This window comes from Melospiza georgiana, chromosome 12 (genome assembly GCF_028018845.1).
Source record: "Melospiza georgiana isolate bMelGeo1 chromosome 12, bMelGeo1.pri, whole genome shotgun sequence".
NCBI classification, from domain to species: domain Eukaryota; kingdom Metazoa; phylum Chordata; class Aves; order Passeriformes; family Passerellidae; genus Melospiza; species Melospiza georgiana.
This window is the reverse complement of record NC_080441.1, coordinates 19,759,569-19,778,143: the sequence shown is the minus strand read 5'-3', so window position 1 is coordinate 19,778,143 and position 18,575 is coordinate 19,759,569. Positions and strand designations below refer to the sequence as shown.

Sequence of the window (18,575 nt, the reverse complement as noted above, 5' to 3'; positions counted from 1 at the left end):
AAATGGTAACACCACAACATATTTAAATATGCTGGTAGTGCATAAATTTCATAATTAGACTATACATAACTAAAATCTATATATTCTTTTCAGAAGAGCATGATGATCTAATTTTTCTATCAGTACATGATGATACATCTTAGCAAAAGAAAAACATTCTAACCTGTACATCTAAAACTTAGTTGAAAAGAGAGAATATGTAATTGGACTTCATCACTACTTGCAAATACTCAGTGTTCTTTTAATGACAACTTTTTAACAGGGGAACTAATTAATCCTTGTTTCATACTAACACATAACCAATTAATACTTTATATTTACACTACTGGCATACATAGAACTATTGTAATAATTTAAAATTCTCTTGTTAATTATTTCCTCAGCTATGTCATCATATTTCAATTAACTTCTTCTTTCTGGTAGAATTTTCTTTCATTTAAGATTCCAAGTGCCTGAGTGCTTCAGTCTTGGACTTTTAGCTGAGATTATTCTGTAGTGGGTGAATCAGGGTTAGGGTTATTGCTATTTGTGACAAACCCTTAGTACGGACATTTAAATTAAGCATTCTTTTTAAAATAATTACATAAAAGTGGCTTTGCAGAAAGGTGCAAAGTGTGTCTTAGTGTGTGCAGGTGTCTTAGTCAGATCTTTAAAATTGCTGCCATCTACAAACCTGATTTTAGAATGCAACTTCCCAAATAATTCACTCATTTAGATCTTCCTCTTACTCGTAGACTATTGGATTGTTCCATGTGTAGCTGAAGACTGAAATTAATCAGAAATGTCACATCAACGACTGCTATGTTGGCATTGACCACTTGAGAGGGAATATAGATGACAGATTTTCTCCAGTCCATTGGTCTGAAGATTTCTTCTATTGAAATACTGCGGCAGGAAAGGAGGATTGAATTACTGAGGCTGTCAAAAAGGACAAGCACTTTGCCATACATTATCTCTAGCTTCCTTAGTGGAAGAAAATACAGTAAATCACTTCAAATACAAAGCAGTAGAGACCCTTTTAAAATCATGGCTTTTAAAATCATGGCTGCTATTGCCGTTAATAGAAAGTGGCAGCTCTGTGACATGCTTAGATGCTGCTTTTGTATCTTTTTTGACAGTGTTCATGTAAACCTGCCCGTGACACACCAGTAGATCATGATTCTAACATTTGATTCTAACGTTGTTTTTCCTTAGAAAAGAAAATGAAATAAATGTTTATTTTATTTTGTTCTTTTCTTCTAATAGGTGAAAAAATGTTTTTTTCTTCTATTAGGTGAAAAACAATTGATAACCAGTTATATTATTTGCTTTGCAGCGATAAATGTAGATAAGGAAGATAATCATGCAGAAAGAGAGTATCTCAAGTCAATTCTTCTAAAGCCAGATCTACCTGCTGACAGGTACAGATTAATACTAAAAACATCTATTATAGGTCTTTGTAAAAAATGCTCATGGTTTGTCTTTTTATTTGTCTTTATTGACAAGGTAACCCTAAGTAGTTAATGCATAACTAACAAGAAAAAAATAATTGTTTCAGCTAGGAATGATGCCTGCATTGTGATCTGGCTGCTGCTGGTCTTATTTCTTCTCCGAGTAGGTGCATATGGAATGGAATATTACAAACTTATCTAATGTTTGTTTAGTGCTGTGGTTTAATTCTGGGGGGAGGTTGTTTCTTTTGTTGGTGTTTTTTTTTTTAAACAACTTTGTTTTACAAAACAGAGTTTCTGGAGTCTATCATCGGTAGTCTGTCAGTAATGAATTTGAAAAGCACGTATCTGTGCGATGGTACAGTAGTACATTTGTTGCTTTTTGAATTCAGAATACTAAAAGAAGTCTTAAGAACTGCAGGAAGTGTTCCTTGGCCCCAGAATTTAAAGTAAAAAAAGTATATGTGTGTATATATGGATGTAGCAGACATCCATTATATGAATACATATGAGAAAGACTAGAAATTAGACTTGTTCAATTTTATAGTAATGAATTTATTCTTATTCATTTTTTTTCATTGAGATAGCCATGTGTATTACTTGGAGAGAAGGAATGACATACTTTGATTCTGTCTCTTCTTGAATATCAATATTCATTAAAATGGAACCACTATTAATTTAAAGATCCATTCCATTTACAGAAGACTAGGATACCTGCTGATTGCATTTGAAGCATCAGAGTCATTTGTAAATCTTACTCACTGATTCACTCTAAGAAAGAGAGAGTGATCTTTCTTCATTCTATATTTTTTATTTGGCATCTCTCTCAGGAACATTGCTAAACATATTCTACTAAAGCATGTTTTACTAAGATTTAATAATAATGAGGATAAAATACTCCTTTTTATTTCCCTGACAGATAATTTAGTTGCTAAATAAATTTCCCTGTCCAACCATCCAGGACCACTGTGGCAGTTTCACTTCACCACCTGATCTGGGAGTGAGGTCCCTTGGCAGCTACACCCCCCACAACTGTCCCAGTCAGACCAGTTGCCTTCACCAACTCCAGCACAGGTGTCCAGTCACTTAGAGGTCCCAATCCTTAAAATAAGGTTTTGGTGCAGTAATTAAATAAGACAATAACAGTTCAAGTTGGAGCCTCAGTGTAAGGACCCTGAACAAAGGAACCTCTCGGCTTTCACACCCTCACAGGACAGTCTGTGGCTCCTGCCACATTGTGAAGTGTCCCTCACCTGGCTGTACCCAAAGTCTGGGAGTTACTGGCTCCAGCCTGTATCTCTGAGTGGCCTTCCCCTGGCTGGGCCGTGGGTCCCTGGGCCTTTGTTGTGCTAAGGGATAGTAGCTTCATAGCCTCTTACCTTGGGCTGGGCTCCTCCAGCGCTCAACCTGCAGCTTCTCCTGAGCCACCTGCACTGGATTGATTCCTCAACACAGTGAAACAATAGCTGGTCTGTGTGCTGCAATTTCCCCTATAAATACTTAGATAACTATACTAAATATTTTACAAACCTGAGGTACAAATAAGGTAAAATAACAGCAGTGAGCTTTTTCTCAGAACAGAAGCATTCATCTCTTACATGTGCCATCATGTCACTACTGTCCCCTGTGTTACAAGTAGGTTGTTTCCTGCAGTTATCAGAATGTCTGGTTTGGCTTGTGCTGAAATTTCAGTTCTGTATTGAATAAATAGGAAGGCAGAAGTTCACCAGTAGTCCAGTTTCCCATTTTTTTTGTATCAAGAGACCACCAAGAAACAAAATTTATGGAAATATTCTGCCCTTAACACCAAGGATGTTTCTCTATTTTAAACTTGTAAAATTGTGGTTTTTCTCTTTTCATTTTTTGTAATTTGATTTTTGACCCTTTATGGAAGCAAAATACCTTTTTTTGTGTGTGTTTAGCCTAAAATTTACAGTGGTCAGTGATCCTCCAGAAGATGAGCAGGATCTTGAATGTGAGGACATTGGATTTGCTTATGTCAGTTTAAAAGAGATATTCCAGAAGCAAAGAGATATCATTGAGCAAGATATTGATGGTAAGTTTTAAAGATCACTTTCTTGTAAACTTCTGTAGCCTAAAATTCATTGAATTTCTACTTTGCTTTGCAGGCATTACTGTGCAAATAATTGTTTCAATAAGAAATTATTTAATACTAACTAATAACTTCTACATTTGTTTGCAGAAGTCTGCAAAAACTATCTATTAGTATTATTCCCTTAAGTTAAAAAAAAAAAACCCAAACCAAATAGCATTCTCACCTCATAGAAATTAGTTTATGAAACCCAAGAACTTTCAAGCTATGTCCACTGCTATAATTCTGCCTTTTCTACAACATACTTCATTGTGGTGTGACAATAAATATGTATTTTGTATAAAAATTTGTTTTGTATTAAAATTTTCATCAGCAATTTGGTATTACTAATGTCTGTATTTTATTTGAAATTACGTTATGGCCCCAAGTACCTCAAGTTTGTTTCCTCCATATGAAATATGTATGATACAATGTGAAATACTGTTGGTTTTAATTAGGAATCAGTTTTAGTGAGCACCCTTCTGTAACAGACTGACCAAAGTCATTGTGACTCCATTAGAGCAAGGTGATGTGATTAAGAAGTGTGGAATCTTCCTTTTCCTAAGGTCATAGGATGTGTTTTTATAACATTGATAAGAAGACTCAAGAAGGCCTTTTGGTCCTTTTGTAAACTGTGAGGATAATGTTCTCCTTGCTCATTTCCTGTTCCCCATGGCAGCAGAGACACGATTACCAACGGTGCACTTTTCTCTTTACTTTTTCCTCTCAATCCTCTTTCACCCCTTGGGGTGAAGCTCAGTGAAGAAGCTGAAAGCACCTCTCTTATAAAAGAGTAACTCTCCCAGTAAGTGAACTAGTTCAGTGATTGGATGCAGAGCACTCATGTTCACAAAGTTCCTTTTGCAATAGCAAGAGTTCGAGTGAGCCCCAGCAGAATGCCAGGGAAATGTAACTTTACTACTTCTACTGTTGTGTCTAATTCCTGTACTTGAGCAATAGGGAGCTGAGTAATGAGGGAAAAAAATACGCTTTCTTATCCATTTCCATTATCATGCATGATTTGCATCCACACTATTGCTAAAATACTTAAATTTACAGGAACGCGATAAGGAAAATTCTAAGAATCATCAGATTTCCATACTCAGGAAGAATAATATGCAGATATGATGCATTTCCTGCTCTGGCTGAGGAACTTAAGCTTTTCTCCACCAATCATTTTTCTCCAAGTACAAAAGCTCCTCCAAAAATCTATTTTGCACTCTCTCACTGGAAGACTGATTTTTTTCCTGGAATTTATGACCATACCTCCCACTGTCATAATTCCCATTTGATAAGATTGATTAGTTAGGTAAACATAATTCTTAAAAGTCACTTTTCACAAAACTCTTAAAATTCCTAATCATCATCTGAGAGAGTTATTAGGACCAGAAGGACCGAGTTTTATTACTAGTTACTATAAGCTAATCATTACCATGTAATGACAACTACTGAAATATTGTGAGGAGCATTTCTTCCCCTAACTGTCAGACTAATTTAAACCAATTTTTACTTTATGTTAATTATATATATGAAAATGATAATAATAGCTAGAAATACTTTTATTCTTTTTCCCTTCTGCATTTCTCCCCTTTCCTGCATATGCTGTACAGTTTTTTTTTGATTTTCATTGCATCCATAACATATAAACTTCTATATTTTCTGAAAATTAAGATGTTTCAGAGGATTTAAATTAATTTTATGTTAAAATATGTCAGATCGTGGCAAAATAATGTATCTGCATATTTTCTTAGATGAAGTAATTGTAAAAGGATTAATTCTTCAGATCTGAACAAAGATGTCGATTAAAGGGCACAATAAACAGAATTGCTAAGTAGTGTTGTACACGTTCTCTGAGTTGGATATTGGTTTAAGGAAAAATAATAAACCTAGACACAGGGAAATTCATAGGACACTACTGCATAAATATAAAGTCATTCTTAAGTTAGATACCAAACTTCCTTTATTCTTTTTGAGGATTGCAACCATATATCTTCCTCATATTTTGTTCTTTTCATTGCTGATTGTGTCAAAGCGGTTTATGTGAAATTTGAAGCAAGTAAATGAATGGCTAAGCAAGAAGATGGATGGAAAATATTGTAGTAAAAACATCTAACATTATGTCTCAGAGATAATAGGACAATATAAAAAGGGAGAAAATAGAATTAGTGTTATCTTCTGATATAATTAACTATAATTATCCTGCTCTTCTTTTAAGTAAAAAGGATACTGTCCCCTGAAGTCTGCTCTTGAAGTTGTCAGTTCACTGAGTGATTTGTCGAGGCTGATTTGGACCCGTCCATCATACACAGTGTAGAAAAAGCATTAATTGCTGTATTTTTACTTAAAACTATTCCTTTGTATGTAGATATAAGTTTAATAGAATTTGGAAAATCTTTATTTACATATTGTGAAAAATAATTATTTTATATAAACAATTATTATATTGATATTTCCTTTCTAAATTAATTTTAACACAAATGCATTTACTGATGTATATTCTACTTCTAGGAGTGGTTAATTTCCAGTAGTCTGAGGGTGTGAACTGCAAGATTATTTATTTATCTCTCCCTTATTTTTTTTAGCATATGCTAGTTGCTCTTTAATCTGTCCAAACACTAAAGAAAACTACCAAAACAAAAGTGAAGTCTTAAGTTGAATAGCTAATGCTGTTTTCTGATGTTTCCTTTCTAGTTTTTGATTCACAAGATGCCAGTGCAGTAATTGGAAAGCTCACAGTGACAGTGGAAGCCCTCAATGCACTGTGTTCAGTCCATGAGGAATGCAAAAATGATTAGGAGGCAGGAAAGGGACATTTGCCTATGGACGTTCTTGCTCCCAGTGTAAAGATACACTTGATGGTTCATCAAAAATTAGATCTTTATCATTCTCACAGTATACTTAATGTAAAATGTATATTAAAAAGATGTTTGATGTCCAGAAATAAGGTTTTGTACACTTTTTAGTCTGTTTTCTTTTTTTTAAGGTCCTTGCTGAATTATACTCAGGCTCTCGACACTTGATAGTGTAAGAATCTAACTTAGTTCCAACGAAGTTTGGTTTCTAATGCAAGCTTGCTTGTAAATTATCAGATACCATTTGGGGGTATTTTGTCTAAGGAAATAAGTGATGGTGAACCTTCAAACAGAAATGCTTGTAGATTGTTACTAGGATTAGTTCTGCCACAATACTATGTCAGAATACAATAATTCCTGTTAGAAGTGACCTCAGGTAGTTTTTAGTCCAGTCACTGCAGGATTAGGTATTATGTTAGGCCATGTTGCTCAGGGCTGTATCCAGCCTGGTCTGAAAACTTCCAAGGACAGGCAATGCTTTACTGCTCTCTGCACAACCTGTTCCAATGCCTGACTGTTCTCACAGGAAAAAAAGGAGACACATTTCTACACATTCCTTCAATCCAAATTGAAGCCAAAGCTAGATCTAAGCACATGGAGCAGCTTTTGCACTTAATGCACTGTCTAATAATTTAATTTGTTGTTGTTTTTTTTTTTTAATTCTAGGGTTGGCATGTTTATAATTTGTTTCAGCCATTTACATTTTGCACAGAAATAAAAATAACAAAGCATTTTAGCGTTGATTTTCATGCTTTGCAATATACCATCACATTTTTATCTAATTCTGTAAAGCAATTGACAAAAAATACCTGTTATTGTTATCAAAGTGGTTTGCTCAGGTAATGTTTTTGTAGATTTCAGTGGTTAACAATTTGTTATGGTTTATTCCTGGGTTCAGAGTTTTTTATATTAGGCTTAGATTATTTTAAGAGTAAGGACAGCTGCAACAGTGCAAGACAGGTCTTCCACACAATTAGCAATTATTTGTATAACATTTTTATGGAACTGTCATTCTTGTTAAATGCAGAATTATTTCCGTATGTATTAAAGTCACAAGAGCTGAACTATTCTTGAAAAAATGTTGCAAAAATGTGGTCCTTCTACTGCTACAAAAAAATCAATAAAGTAAACTCTGTTTTGCTTGTTATAGACCAGTGGTTATTCTGATTACCTACTTATAAGTATAAATAGCTACACAAGCTGGCAGCCTTTGACTTCAGTGGTAATGAACAACCAAACTTCACCATAACATGAGGAAGAACTTCTTTACATTGAGGGTGGCAGAGTGCTGGGACATCTTCCCAGAGAGGATGTGGAATCTCCTTCTCCAGAGACATTCAAGACAAAAACCTAGCTGGACACTTCCTGCGTCACCTCCAGGTGACCCTACATTGGTGGCGTGATTGGACTAGATGATCTCCAAAGCTCCTTTCCAACCACCAACTAACTATTCTGTGAATTTATTTCAAATCAATGCTTTTTATTGAGGATAAGTAAAGGTTAGAGGTTGATGTAGCTGGGCCCGTGAAATTTGCATCTACTTAAAGGGCTGTTGCAAGTACAGCGGAGCCAGCCAGACTCCTTTCAGTTGTGGCAGATGGTATAGAAGGGGCACAAAAGCCAGACGTTGTGGTTTCAGTGGGCTCTGGTATGGTTTTGGGGAGAGAACTTGTTCCCCGGGGGCTGGTGTGCTGGGAGGGGGTGCGAAGGGGGACTGCAGGGAGGGTGTGGGTCCGTTTGGACTCCATGACCCTTCCGACTCAGGATATTCTAAGTTTGTATGCATAATGCATTTCAAAAATACTATGGATCTTGAACATTCCTTCTTTAATAAAGTTCAAAGATGAAAGCAAATATAATAATAAAAAATATACAGTATTTATATGTCTTTTTCTTGGGTTTGTTGGTTTTTTTTTTTCCCCCAGTTTTGGCCACACTGTCTTTGTCTCCTTTTATTCTCCTCAGTACTAGTCATTGTCACGACTTTGCCATTTTCTCTTTCTTTCATCCGGCTTGGTGCACTTCACAGTCACTTAAATGTGGCAAATTCAGGATAACTCCGCGCAGTCTTGAATTGTGCAGTTTGATTCTGATAGGGAGAAAAGGATAAGTATGAAGGTACTGCTAATAAAGAAATTGTTAACCCATTGGACTCTGTACTGTATACTGCTATGCCAGAACATGGTACATTTAGAGAAATAGAAACTTCAGTTGTTTTATTGTTAAGAGGAAATTTTAAAGAACTTAATTTTGCATGCATCATGACCTAATCAATTAAAATACCAGCAAACTATAAAATAACACAGAATGCTTGAGAGTAAAGCTATTTTATGACAACAACTAGTATAGTTCAGAAAAGTAGACAAATTTCTCATGGCACGGTTAGAACAGAGACAACCTGATATAACGCTAAATTATACTACTACACCAGGTACTCCTCACATAGGGTAAAGAAAGATGGTATTCCTTTCATTTCTTCATCTCTATTTGATAAATATTTGTAATTGCAGTGCCTGTTGGAACTGTAAAGGCATGCACATCTGCAAGTTCTTCAAACCTGGTTAAAGGAGTTTTAAAGTTGATGTGGAACAAAGCATTCCAACAAGGACATTGAAAGATTCCCAAGTGAGCAACCCGCCTGGCAGCCTGCCAACATAAGGTGAGGTAGATTTGTCATGGCATACTAGTGATGAGAGACTTCTGCTGAAGCTTCAGCAAACTATCATGTGAAACACACTTCACTACCATCCTCTCTGGCAAGCAGAAGATGGGATGAAGTTGGTTGTGTGTGCTGGTCTACTGCCTTGTTACTGACGAGTAGGTTCATCAGCAAGCACAGAGGGTAAGATGGTGCACTTGAGCCTTCAAAAGGGAGTAGGAGATGGGCAAGTTCATACAAGGACCAGCCCTTCTCAGGGCACAGTGTGGGAAGATGGAAGGGCAGGCCCCCACCCCACAGATGGAGAATAGATGCTCTCCATTTTTGTGCTCAGATTGCAGCCAACAAGGGTAACTGATCCAGACTTCTCCCCTTCTCTAGTTCCAAGGGCTGGCCAGTCCTCAGTTAGACTCGGTGAGCAGGACTGTCCACAGTTGGTACCTCATTTTAAAGTTGGTACCTCACATTAAAGGCTAAGTTTCTTAAATCCTATCAGTCCACAGACTCAGCAGATTCAGAAGCTTCACGATGTGTTTGGGGAGTAGGTTTGATGAACAGATTTCCACCTGAAGAGACCAGTTTCCTTGCTTTGTGGAATATCGCAGACAAGACATTTAGGGTAATGATGGTCTGATGCACCAGTCTTGTATAGGGGAAGTGAAGTGTGGGTTCTTGTCATCTACTGCTGTGAAAGTAAATCATGAAGGAGAGACGTACACAGGCATGTGAAGGTTTAGGCCAGAAAACCTCCAACTGTTGTTTCCCAAACTTGGTGATTCACTGAGTTTTAGATTAGGTTTTAATACATTTTAAACTCCTGGTGGGCCTTTCTGAATTAAGAAGAGGAACTAAGACGTAGCTATATGTGGAGACGCTGTTGCTTGCACGGTTGTAGTCCAATGAGGTCAACTTGTCCCCCCATTTGGAACACAGTGCAGGAGAAAGTTTCGTAGACTTCACTTTTTAGCTTTCTTAACCTATATATCTTTAAGCTATTCTTGCAGGAAGAAAATTGTTTGGTTTGGTAGATTCCTGTTTTTAGAGGATCCTGAAGTGTCCTAATATTGTGCTTATAGCACATTTTGAGTCCTAAAGCAAGCATTGGTTTTTGCAGAAATGCAAAATGCATTCAGCTTCATAAAAACTCCCAAATTTTTTAATTTCTAACACTAACTCACCACCTCTTGAAAGCCAGGGTGATCATGAAGTAAGCTATTGTTCACTGGCAAAGGAGTAAGAGGAAATGGATGATTTCCAGAAAGCTCTTCATGCCTAAAGAAAAAACAAGCCAATGTACAAAGGTTGAATGTCCACCACATACTGCTGATCAGAGTACTGAGGCTTAACTCTTGGGCTGTAATGGTAATAACCAAGAGGACAATTGATGTAATGATAATGGTAATAATGGTAATATCCAACAGGACTTACATGAAAAATAAAGATAAAACAAATGAAATATACCCAAATGTTTAACTAATGAGCAATCCTCTTATGTGCATGCACAAAAGGGTACTAGATTTCACCATGGGAGTTCAGCTTAAATACTGAATCTGGAGTGTTCAGACTTCCATTATAACAGGTTTATAACTGCATTCATATGTATATGACAGCTGCTTGTGCATATACACATAAAAATGCAGGTGTAAACTTGGTGGGGTTAAAAAAAGACTTGTCAGATTTTGTTCCCCAATGACTGAAAACATTGTCAGTACAAACCCCAGGGTTCAGTATGTTCTCATGGTCCTGAATATTGCAGAAACAAATAAAGTATGGAAAATTGAATCTAACTAATCATCTGGTAAGCTTAACAACCAAACATTATAATTAACTGCAGCCTGTCACAACCCCTCAGAAAGGATGCAATAGCAAGATGCTATTTTGATGAAAAACCTTGAAATTGCTCTACCACATCAACTCACTTTCTTTATACAATTTTTTTTTTTAATTATGATCATAAGGTTCATTCACAGGTCATGTTTGTTACCTGTCTGCAGGAGACTCTAAGTCAATATGGTGTTCAAAACCGTCTGTGCAACTGTCTAGTTGTGGTGAGGGAGAATTCCCTGGAAATAAGACAAGAGCATAATGACTATTCAGTTATGACAATTCAATTAACCAGTTAAAAACCACAGAAAGTGTTTTGTGTCATCTGTAGTCTCCTAGTAGATCTAAGGTAGTATGCAAAGGTATGCTGCCATTTTACGGCAGATAATCAATAGCATCATTTTACAGCTTGAAAATGTTCATTTCTCATTTATTCACTTAGAGAAGCACAAATCAGGGTTGTTGAAGTAATCAAGAACAATATCGTCACCCAGTTACAGACACAAGAGATGCTTCTGATATTAAGAACAACAGACATTTGCTTAAACCCAGTAACTGCTCAGTAGAGCCTTGAAGGAAGCTGTAGCACTGAAGGAATGTGAGTCCTTAATGTCTGGGCTGCAAACGATACCTGATTAAGAATATAATATGAACTACAACCTCTTACCTTTAAAACAAAAGCACTGATAACTCTGTGGCTTTAGTCTAAAAATTATCCAAGAGTTCAATAGTGTCTGGCCATACTGAATCAATTTTTTCTGTCAGGCTGCAAGGTAAAGTTACGCCCCAATTCCTAAATGTAATCTGGCATGAAAACCTGGATTGCTGTTTTCCATACAGCAGTGTCTGACACAGCTTGCAAGCTATGATGTTCTGACCCAATCTATTGTATTCTCTTAGCAAATAAAAAAATACAAAGACCGAATCCTTCCCTATGTAAAAGCCACAGGAAGTCTTTGTTTCTTAACAAAAAAATTAATTTTCCAACTACAAATTCTTATCTTTGTAAAAGGCTTTAGGATTCAAAACTGTTCTTTAAAAAGTATAAACATTTACACTTAAACTTTACCATTGGGACTACAAAACATACCCCTCCAATACCGCACGGTAATTGGTCTTCCATACAAACAGATTCCATCCAGCAGAGCTTTTGCATAAGGCACTGATACTTTGTGTTTAAAGCAGACATATCCAAAAGACTGAGGTTTTCCTTCTTTGTCCTCACAAATCATCACTTTGGTTAATGGTCCAGCCTGAAAGAAATTTCTGTTATTTAGGAGAAACTGACACTTCATTATGTTTTGAATATTTAATAATTTTTCTTCAGCCATAGTCAGAAACCAGTAAGTTTCTTACTTTGAAAATGTGTCTCCACATTCCCAAAGCTCAAATTTTGAGTCTTCTACAAACAAAAATCAACTCCAGAAATTAAAACGGAACCAAGTTAAAAGGGAACCAAGCATCAATTCATGTTTAATCATTCATAACCATAATTTTTATTATTTTTAGAATACCATACCATAATAATTAGTTTCCCAAAGGGGAAGAATAATTTGCTGACTCCATAGCAAAAGTTACCTTCCAGTTCATAAATAAAAATATTAATAGTTTAGAAGTAGCAGTAGATACATGGTCATCATTTGATGGAGGGGAAGAGCTAGAGGTCAGGGATCTATGTTCAGGACTATGCCATAGCAGGAATATTGAACTGGATATTTTCAATGACAGGGCAAAACTAAAATGAGAAGCATAGGCTGTTGCAGCAAAAGGGAATGAAGGCAAGATGAAACAAGGGAAAGACAAGTTACTGGGATGACCTAACGACCCAGATAAAAGCTGGCAGTTGGATGGCTGTTGCAGATTATGCAGAAGAATAATGCAAAACTGTGTTCTAAAACCATCTTTATCACTTTTACATTTTGTCTTCTATTACTTACGTCCCCTAAGAAGATAAACTTCTTAAGATCACATTTACAGTTTACAGTTATACAGCAGACTACTGTTTAATCTTGAAAACAGGCAGGAATCTTCAAACAGGTCCAACTACTTTGTGCTTCTACACTGTCACTGAAAGGTCAGGGTTTGAAGGGATCTTTGGAGAGCATGTCCAGCTTTCCTAACTGAACATCCCGTTGGTCGAATTTTTCTTCTCGAGCATTAGAACAGCATTTCGATATATAAGGGTACCTGTCTGCTACCTGCAGGAAGAGCTCATAGAGGATCTCCTCCCTGACCCGACTCTCCAAGTTCCCCACGAGCAGAGTCTGCTCCGCCGCCTCGGCCCCCACCAGGGATGACATAGAGCCTGCGGGAATGCGAGAAGAGCGTCCCAGCTGCGGGGAAGCTGCACTCGGTGTGAGGGGCCGGGCCGGCTCCTGGCAACACTGGAACGAGGGAGGGCGGCTGTCGCCTTGTTTGTGACACCATCCCCAACGTCTGTGGCACCGTACTTAATCGTTCAGTGTGTAGTAATGATGGTAAGCACAAGCATGAAGGTTTTCTCTTGTATTTTTGCCACTGAATCTTAAGTTCTAGCAGGGCTGACTGGTGCAAAACAAACTGAAAAACAATCCACCTTCTCAGACTAGTATTCACAAGTGTGTCCACACCACCCACTCCTGCTATTAGCATTGCAATGAGCCCTTACTGTAGAAGAGGCTGCAAACAGAGCAAGCGCTCAGCTCAGGAGCAAAGAGAGAGGGTTTTATCAGATACAAATCCATGCTAGTCTTACAGAAACCTATTTCTGCACTGTGTTACAATGTTGGCTGATAGAAACAGGTGAAATGAGGGCAAGCTCTTTTAAAAGGCTTGGGCCTGTTTATTAAAAATCAAGACCACAGAAGATGAGACCTCAGGGTAAGCCAGGGGCCTACGTGACAAGTCAGAGATACAAACTAACAGACTGATACAAACTAACAAACTGCAATACAGGGTGCTTCCTCGGACGCGAGTTTCACGTTTCACAGAAAGACGCCAGGCGCTGCGCTTTCAATCCACTTGTTGATGGGTCCTTTTCCTGGTTGCTGGTTGGTCCATAAGATAGCGCATTCCTGGCCAGTTATTCTAGAATTCTGAGGCTTCGTTGGCTGGCTAGTCTTCCAAACATAGTTCATATTAATGTCATCATCTCATGAGGTAGCTTTCTAGAAAACTCGCCCACTCATTCCACCACCTCCCCTCTAGTGGGCACACACTGATACCACAGTACATTTAACTCTAAGTTATTACTTCATAACTTACTACATAAATTACGTATCACAATCTATTACATTAATTAACAATTCAGAATAAAATTACATCGTTAATAATTCATAACCCTGCCTACAAAAGTCCACTTTATTTATAACATTGGCTTGAACAGCAGAGTGATTTTAAACCATGGAGAAACAACAGACTGACCTAATCTCTGGAATAAATTGCTAGAGTTGACCAGTCACAGCTGGGCAAATGAACAGAAACTTTTGCCCCTGATGAGCTTCCAAAGGCAGCTGGTCACAGGCAGAAAGCTGGGGAAAAGAGTGTACCCAAAGCCGCAGGGGCAGCCCCTGGGCAGGGAAGCAGAGCTCACGGCACACTGAGAATTCTGGATCCAAACTTTTGTTATAAATATATAATATGTTGTTGGCTTTTCGCAAATACTAGGATGAATGTTATATGCATAATGTTAAAATAACTTTGCTTTCATTTCTGCTATTAACAAAAACGTAGACATAGTAGTAGTGGTAGCTGATAGCTATGGGTGAACTCTGTTTGGTCGAGATAACATCCAGTGAATATGTAAGGAGGACCCTGCTATTGATATGCCAACTATCAGCGTCTGCCATCTGAAGAAAGTATGGACAAAGGCCCAAACTGGAAGTGACAACGAGGAGCCAAAACCACAACCAAGAAACACCCATATGCTAAAAAGGCAGACCCGAGGAGGGAGGGACCATGTTAAATGGTTCCTGGAAAATGTAAACTAGTTTATGGATATGCATGAGGGTCTATGAATATGCAACAGGTTCTGAAAACTGTATATTTTATGATTGGCTTTTTGCAAATATTAAAGTAAATGTTATATGTGTTACGTTCAAAAGTTATGCTGTATTAATTTTCTTAAGTAGTGTGTTAAATATAGTTTGAGGTTATAATATAATGTTAAAATGGAAGCTATGCTACATAAGATACTTTTTAACTAGCTCAAAAAAGAGATGAGATAATCAAGAATTTCTTCGCACAGAGATAACAGCAACAAGACACTAAAATCCAAAAGAGACAGAATTATCCTCCTTATCATGAAAAACTAGTCTCCTTGCAGACTTCATGGAGTCTGACATGATTTACAAGATGAAGGGGGGGAAGTTGAATTATAACCAGAAAACACCCTTTGTTTGAAAAGAGTTTTTGAATCATGTATGAGATGTATGAATAGGCAACAGGCTATTGCTTTTAAGAGTTAATTCTTTGTTAGCAAGACATGCTTTTTTAGGAAAGCATCTGAATGTTCGTATTCTCTGTTTTTATTGTCCTTTATTGTCCTAACTCTGATTGTCCAAATTCTTATTGCTCCAATTTGCATTACTGTTTTTATGACCATTTTATTACTGTTAAACTTTTAAAATTTCAAAACAAATGATTGGCATGTTTCACAAGATTGATCTAATAGAAAAGGTATTGAAGGGGTATCCCCGAAGGTGACGGTGTGCTCTTGGCTGAGTGCTAAGATGCATCCAGTCGTAATCTTTGCTTTACTGTCTTTGTTTCCCATTGTCTTTTATTAAACTCTTTAAATTTCCACAGGAGAGTGAATGTGTTTTTCACACTTTCTTTCACACTTCTTGTAGAAACACCAGATCAATCACTAACACTACCAGTCGTATGCTGTTGTGAACATCAGCCTGAGCATCTTTGGTCTCTGTAGTGATGGCACACTGAGCTCCTCCCAGACAATTGGGCATGAAGCAGTAGGTGTCTCCCAGCTCCTGTTAACCTGCAAACACTGTTAAAGGGCATCAGCTGAGACAACAGGAGGTCCATCTGCACCTCTGCATCTCCCTGCCTGACAGGCCCGGGCTGGGCTGAGAACTGCGTTGACCACAGAGCCAGCAGGAAGACTCAGGCACAAAGGGACACAGGAAGCAGAATAGCAACCTCTGCAGGAGCTGATTCTTGCAGCCTGGGCTTGAGTTGTGCCAGAGTGAAAAATTAGAGCAATGATTTGTGTAACGAGCTGCATTGCCAAGTGCTACCTGAGCCCAAGTGCTTGTCAGACAGAATATATCACCTCTGTGGATCAAGGTAAAAAAGCCTTGACTCATCAGTAGCCTCAGGGAACAAATGTGAATTGAGCACCTGAAATGCACAGCATCAACTCAATACCTGGGTGCGAAAAATGTGTATTTTATGACTGTCTTCTCCCAAATATTAAAATGAATATTATATGTGTTGTGTTAGAAAGTAATGCTGTATTAATTCTCTTAGGTAGTCTGTTCAATATAGTTTTAGGTTATAAAAAATGTTAAAATAGAAACTATGCTATGTAGGATACTTTTTTTAGAGAAAGGACTCGCAGCAAGATAGCAGCTGCAGGACATCTAAATCTTTCAGACAAAAAGAATTTATTGCCTTCTTATCAGAAAAAATTGACTTCTTCCTGCCTGGCTAAGGATTGAAGGCGCCTTAGGTTTAGGAGGAAGAAGTTGATGATGAACAGACAGAATCCTTTGTTTGAATGGAATTTGTGCATCATGTATGAAATGTATGAACATACAACAGGCTGTGGTTTTTAAGGGTTAATCCTCTGTTAACGTGTTTTGCAGGCTTGTGCTGCCCAGAAAACAGTACCTGGACATCTGTAACTCTTTGTTTCTATTGTCTCATATTGTCCTAATTCAAATTGTCCACATTATTATTACTCTAATTGTATTACTATTTTTACAACCATTTTATTACCATTAAACTTTTAAAATTAAAAAAAAAAAGTATTGGCATTTTTCACACTGGGTATGTGTGTTGGAGATCAATGCAATTATTGATACTCAAAATAAGTAATAACCAAAACAACCAAAATAACCAAAACATTAACCTGACAGAGAAGTGAGGCTGTTCATTTCTATGAGCTTGCACCAGAGAGAAGAGTTCAAACCTTGTAACTTTAGCAGCATTCCCAAAGTCATGAACTTTGCATGGAATCAGTTCCACTGCTACTGAAGTATAAGTTTATTCTCCTTCAGAAAACAAGGAGAGGAAGGCAGTACAAGGCACTTCACAATACTGTGATTATTTTCACACACACCACTGTTACTGCAATAGCATGAGACGCAACTGCTCACTTTCAAAATTTAAAAAGGCTTATTAAACTTCAAAAAAAAATCAACAAAAGGACTAAATAAGGAAAAATTGCAGTGCTGGGAACTGCCCTTGTGGCTGCCTACCATGTGGGCAGCTCATCTTGAAGATGAACACTCAGCCTTTAATACTCCTGGGGGTTGCATCAGCCAACCCTGGCCCCTCCCAAAGTCTGTCTGTCAGCTCTTTTTTACCATTTATTGGTGGACACTGCTTTCTTGTAACTTGATTGGAGGTCAGATGTTGCCATGCCTCACCCCCTAAGCACCAAGCTTTTCCATTCCCAACTGACATTCAATGGACATGTGTACGCCTTCTTTTTACCTGTTCTAGGCAGCCCATGCTGCCTGGTGGGAACAATACAGAGGAGGGAAAAAGGGAACTGTAATATACGTTGGGAAATAATTCATGCTATAAAAGAATGTATTTTATAAAGATTGTGAAATCCAAACGAGTCTCTGACCACAAGCAGCCTGAGAGGCAGACATCTATTCAAACTTTGAAATTCCTGAAGAAGGCAGGATAACAGTCGGCATTTAGCTTATGAATAGACACACCCAGTCATCGGAAGATACCTAAGAGCGATCATTGCCCTGTTGATAACATCGATCAAGATAGCTGAAGTCCTCAGAAAGATACGTGTGAATACGCAACTTCCCGGGATTCGATCAACGCAGGCTATCAACCAGGAAACGACGATTGTCCAGCTCTGCACAGTGAAAGAACCAACTATGAATATGCAGAGTTACAAAAGAAACTTGGACTCCTTTGCCTCAGACATAATAAACTGTATAAAACATCCGCGCTTAGAAGTGGCTCTTGTGAACAGGGAAGGGTCCGATGTGTAAGAGGTTGGATCTGGGATCACCCCGTGCTGAACCTGGCTCGACGCTTTCTCTTTGGCTCTGGTGGTTTTGAGGACCATATTTTGGTGGCGGAAAAAGATAAATAAATATTTTCTAATTTTTGATAATTTGGCTTTTGATTGATCATTTATAACAATTCTGGTGACCCTGACGTGATTTGAATTTGCGGTTTGGGGACCTCTCTCCAGTCAGGAGGTGCCCCACTGATTTCAGTAGTGTGATGGGATTGGGAGTTCGTAAAACCAATCAAACACCGAACCAAAGCCAGAACCACAGCCAAAGAGGGATAAAATGGGCCCAGAGCTTTCAGAAACTCAAAACACTATGAAGAGGGATTTCCAAGACTGCGTTCCTTTTTTTCACTTGGAAAATTGACGTGCACAAAGAATCCACACAGGAAAAGGAACCGTGAGTACCGTGTGGTTGAGTGGGATGTGATCGAGCATGTGTGTGAGACGTGATTCTATCACAAAGCGAGTGTGGGCCCCAAGATTGCAGTTCCACTCTCCCGCAAGGGAA

The 18,575-nt window shown here is 37.9% G+C and overlaps 2 protein-coding genes across 5 annotated transcripts in view; one reads left to right on the top strand and one right to left on the bottom strand.

Moving 5' to 3' along the window:
- RPGRIP1L (RPGRIP1 like) overlaps window positions 1-8,047 on the top strand; it is a 42,417-nt gene extending 34,370 nt beyond the window's left edge. For 3 of the 4 annotated variants that reach the window (XM_058032929.1, XM_058032930.1, XM_058032932.1), the window contains 3 exons: window positions 1,316-1,400; window positions 3,353-3,486; window positions 6,214-8,047. In XM_058032929.1, coding sequence (XP_057888912.1) covers window positions 1,316-1,400; window positions 3,353-3,486; window positions 6,214-6,317 — 323 coding nt within the window. In that variant the 3' untranslated portion in view covers window positions 6,318-8,047. The remainder of the gene's footprint in view (window positions 1-1,315; window positions 1,401-3,352; window positions 3,487-6,213) is intronic. The other variant, XM_058032931.1, reaches the window with a different exon arrangement.
- Window positions 8,048-8,125: 78 nt separating this feature from the next.
- Window positions 8,126-13,367, bottom strand: RBM11 (RNA binding motif protein 11). The gene is made up of 5 exons (XM_058032960.1): window positions 13,056-13,367; window positions 11,948-12,110; window positions 11,018-11,096; window positions 10,212-10,305; window positions 8,126-8,640 (listed from the first exon to the last, which is right to left on the bottom strand). The coding sequence occupies exons 1-5, from the start codon at window positions 13,155-13,157 to the stop codon at window positions 8,404-8,406; spliced, it is 675 nt and encodes a 224-aa protein (XP_057888943.1). The 5' UTR covers window positions 13,158-13,367; the 3' UTR covers window positions 8,126-8,403.
- Window positions 13,368-18,575: the final 5,208 nt, after the last annotated feature.

Excerpts from the sequence above, each read along its gene's own strand:
- RBM11 (XM_058032960.1), bottom strand. The coding sequence starts at position 13,157 with ATGTCATCCCTGGTGGGGGCCGAGGCGGCGGAGCAGACTCTGCTCGTG. Across the intron at positions 11,097-11,947 it reads TACCGTGCGGTATTGGAGGG|GGAATTCTCCCTCACCACAA; the intron begins GTATGTTTTGTA and ends TCTTATTTCCAG. Across the intron at positions 10,306-11,017 it reads TTAGAGTCTCCTGCAGACAG|GCATGAAGAGCTTTCTGGAA; the intron begins GTAACAAACATG and ends TTTTTTCTTTAG.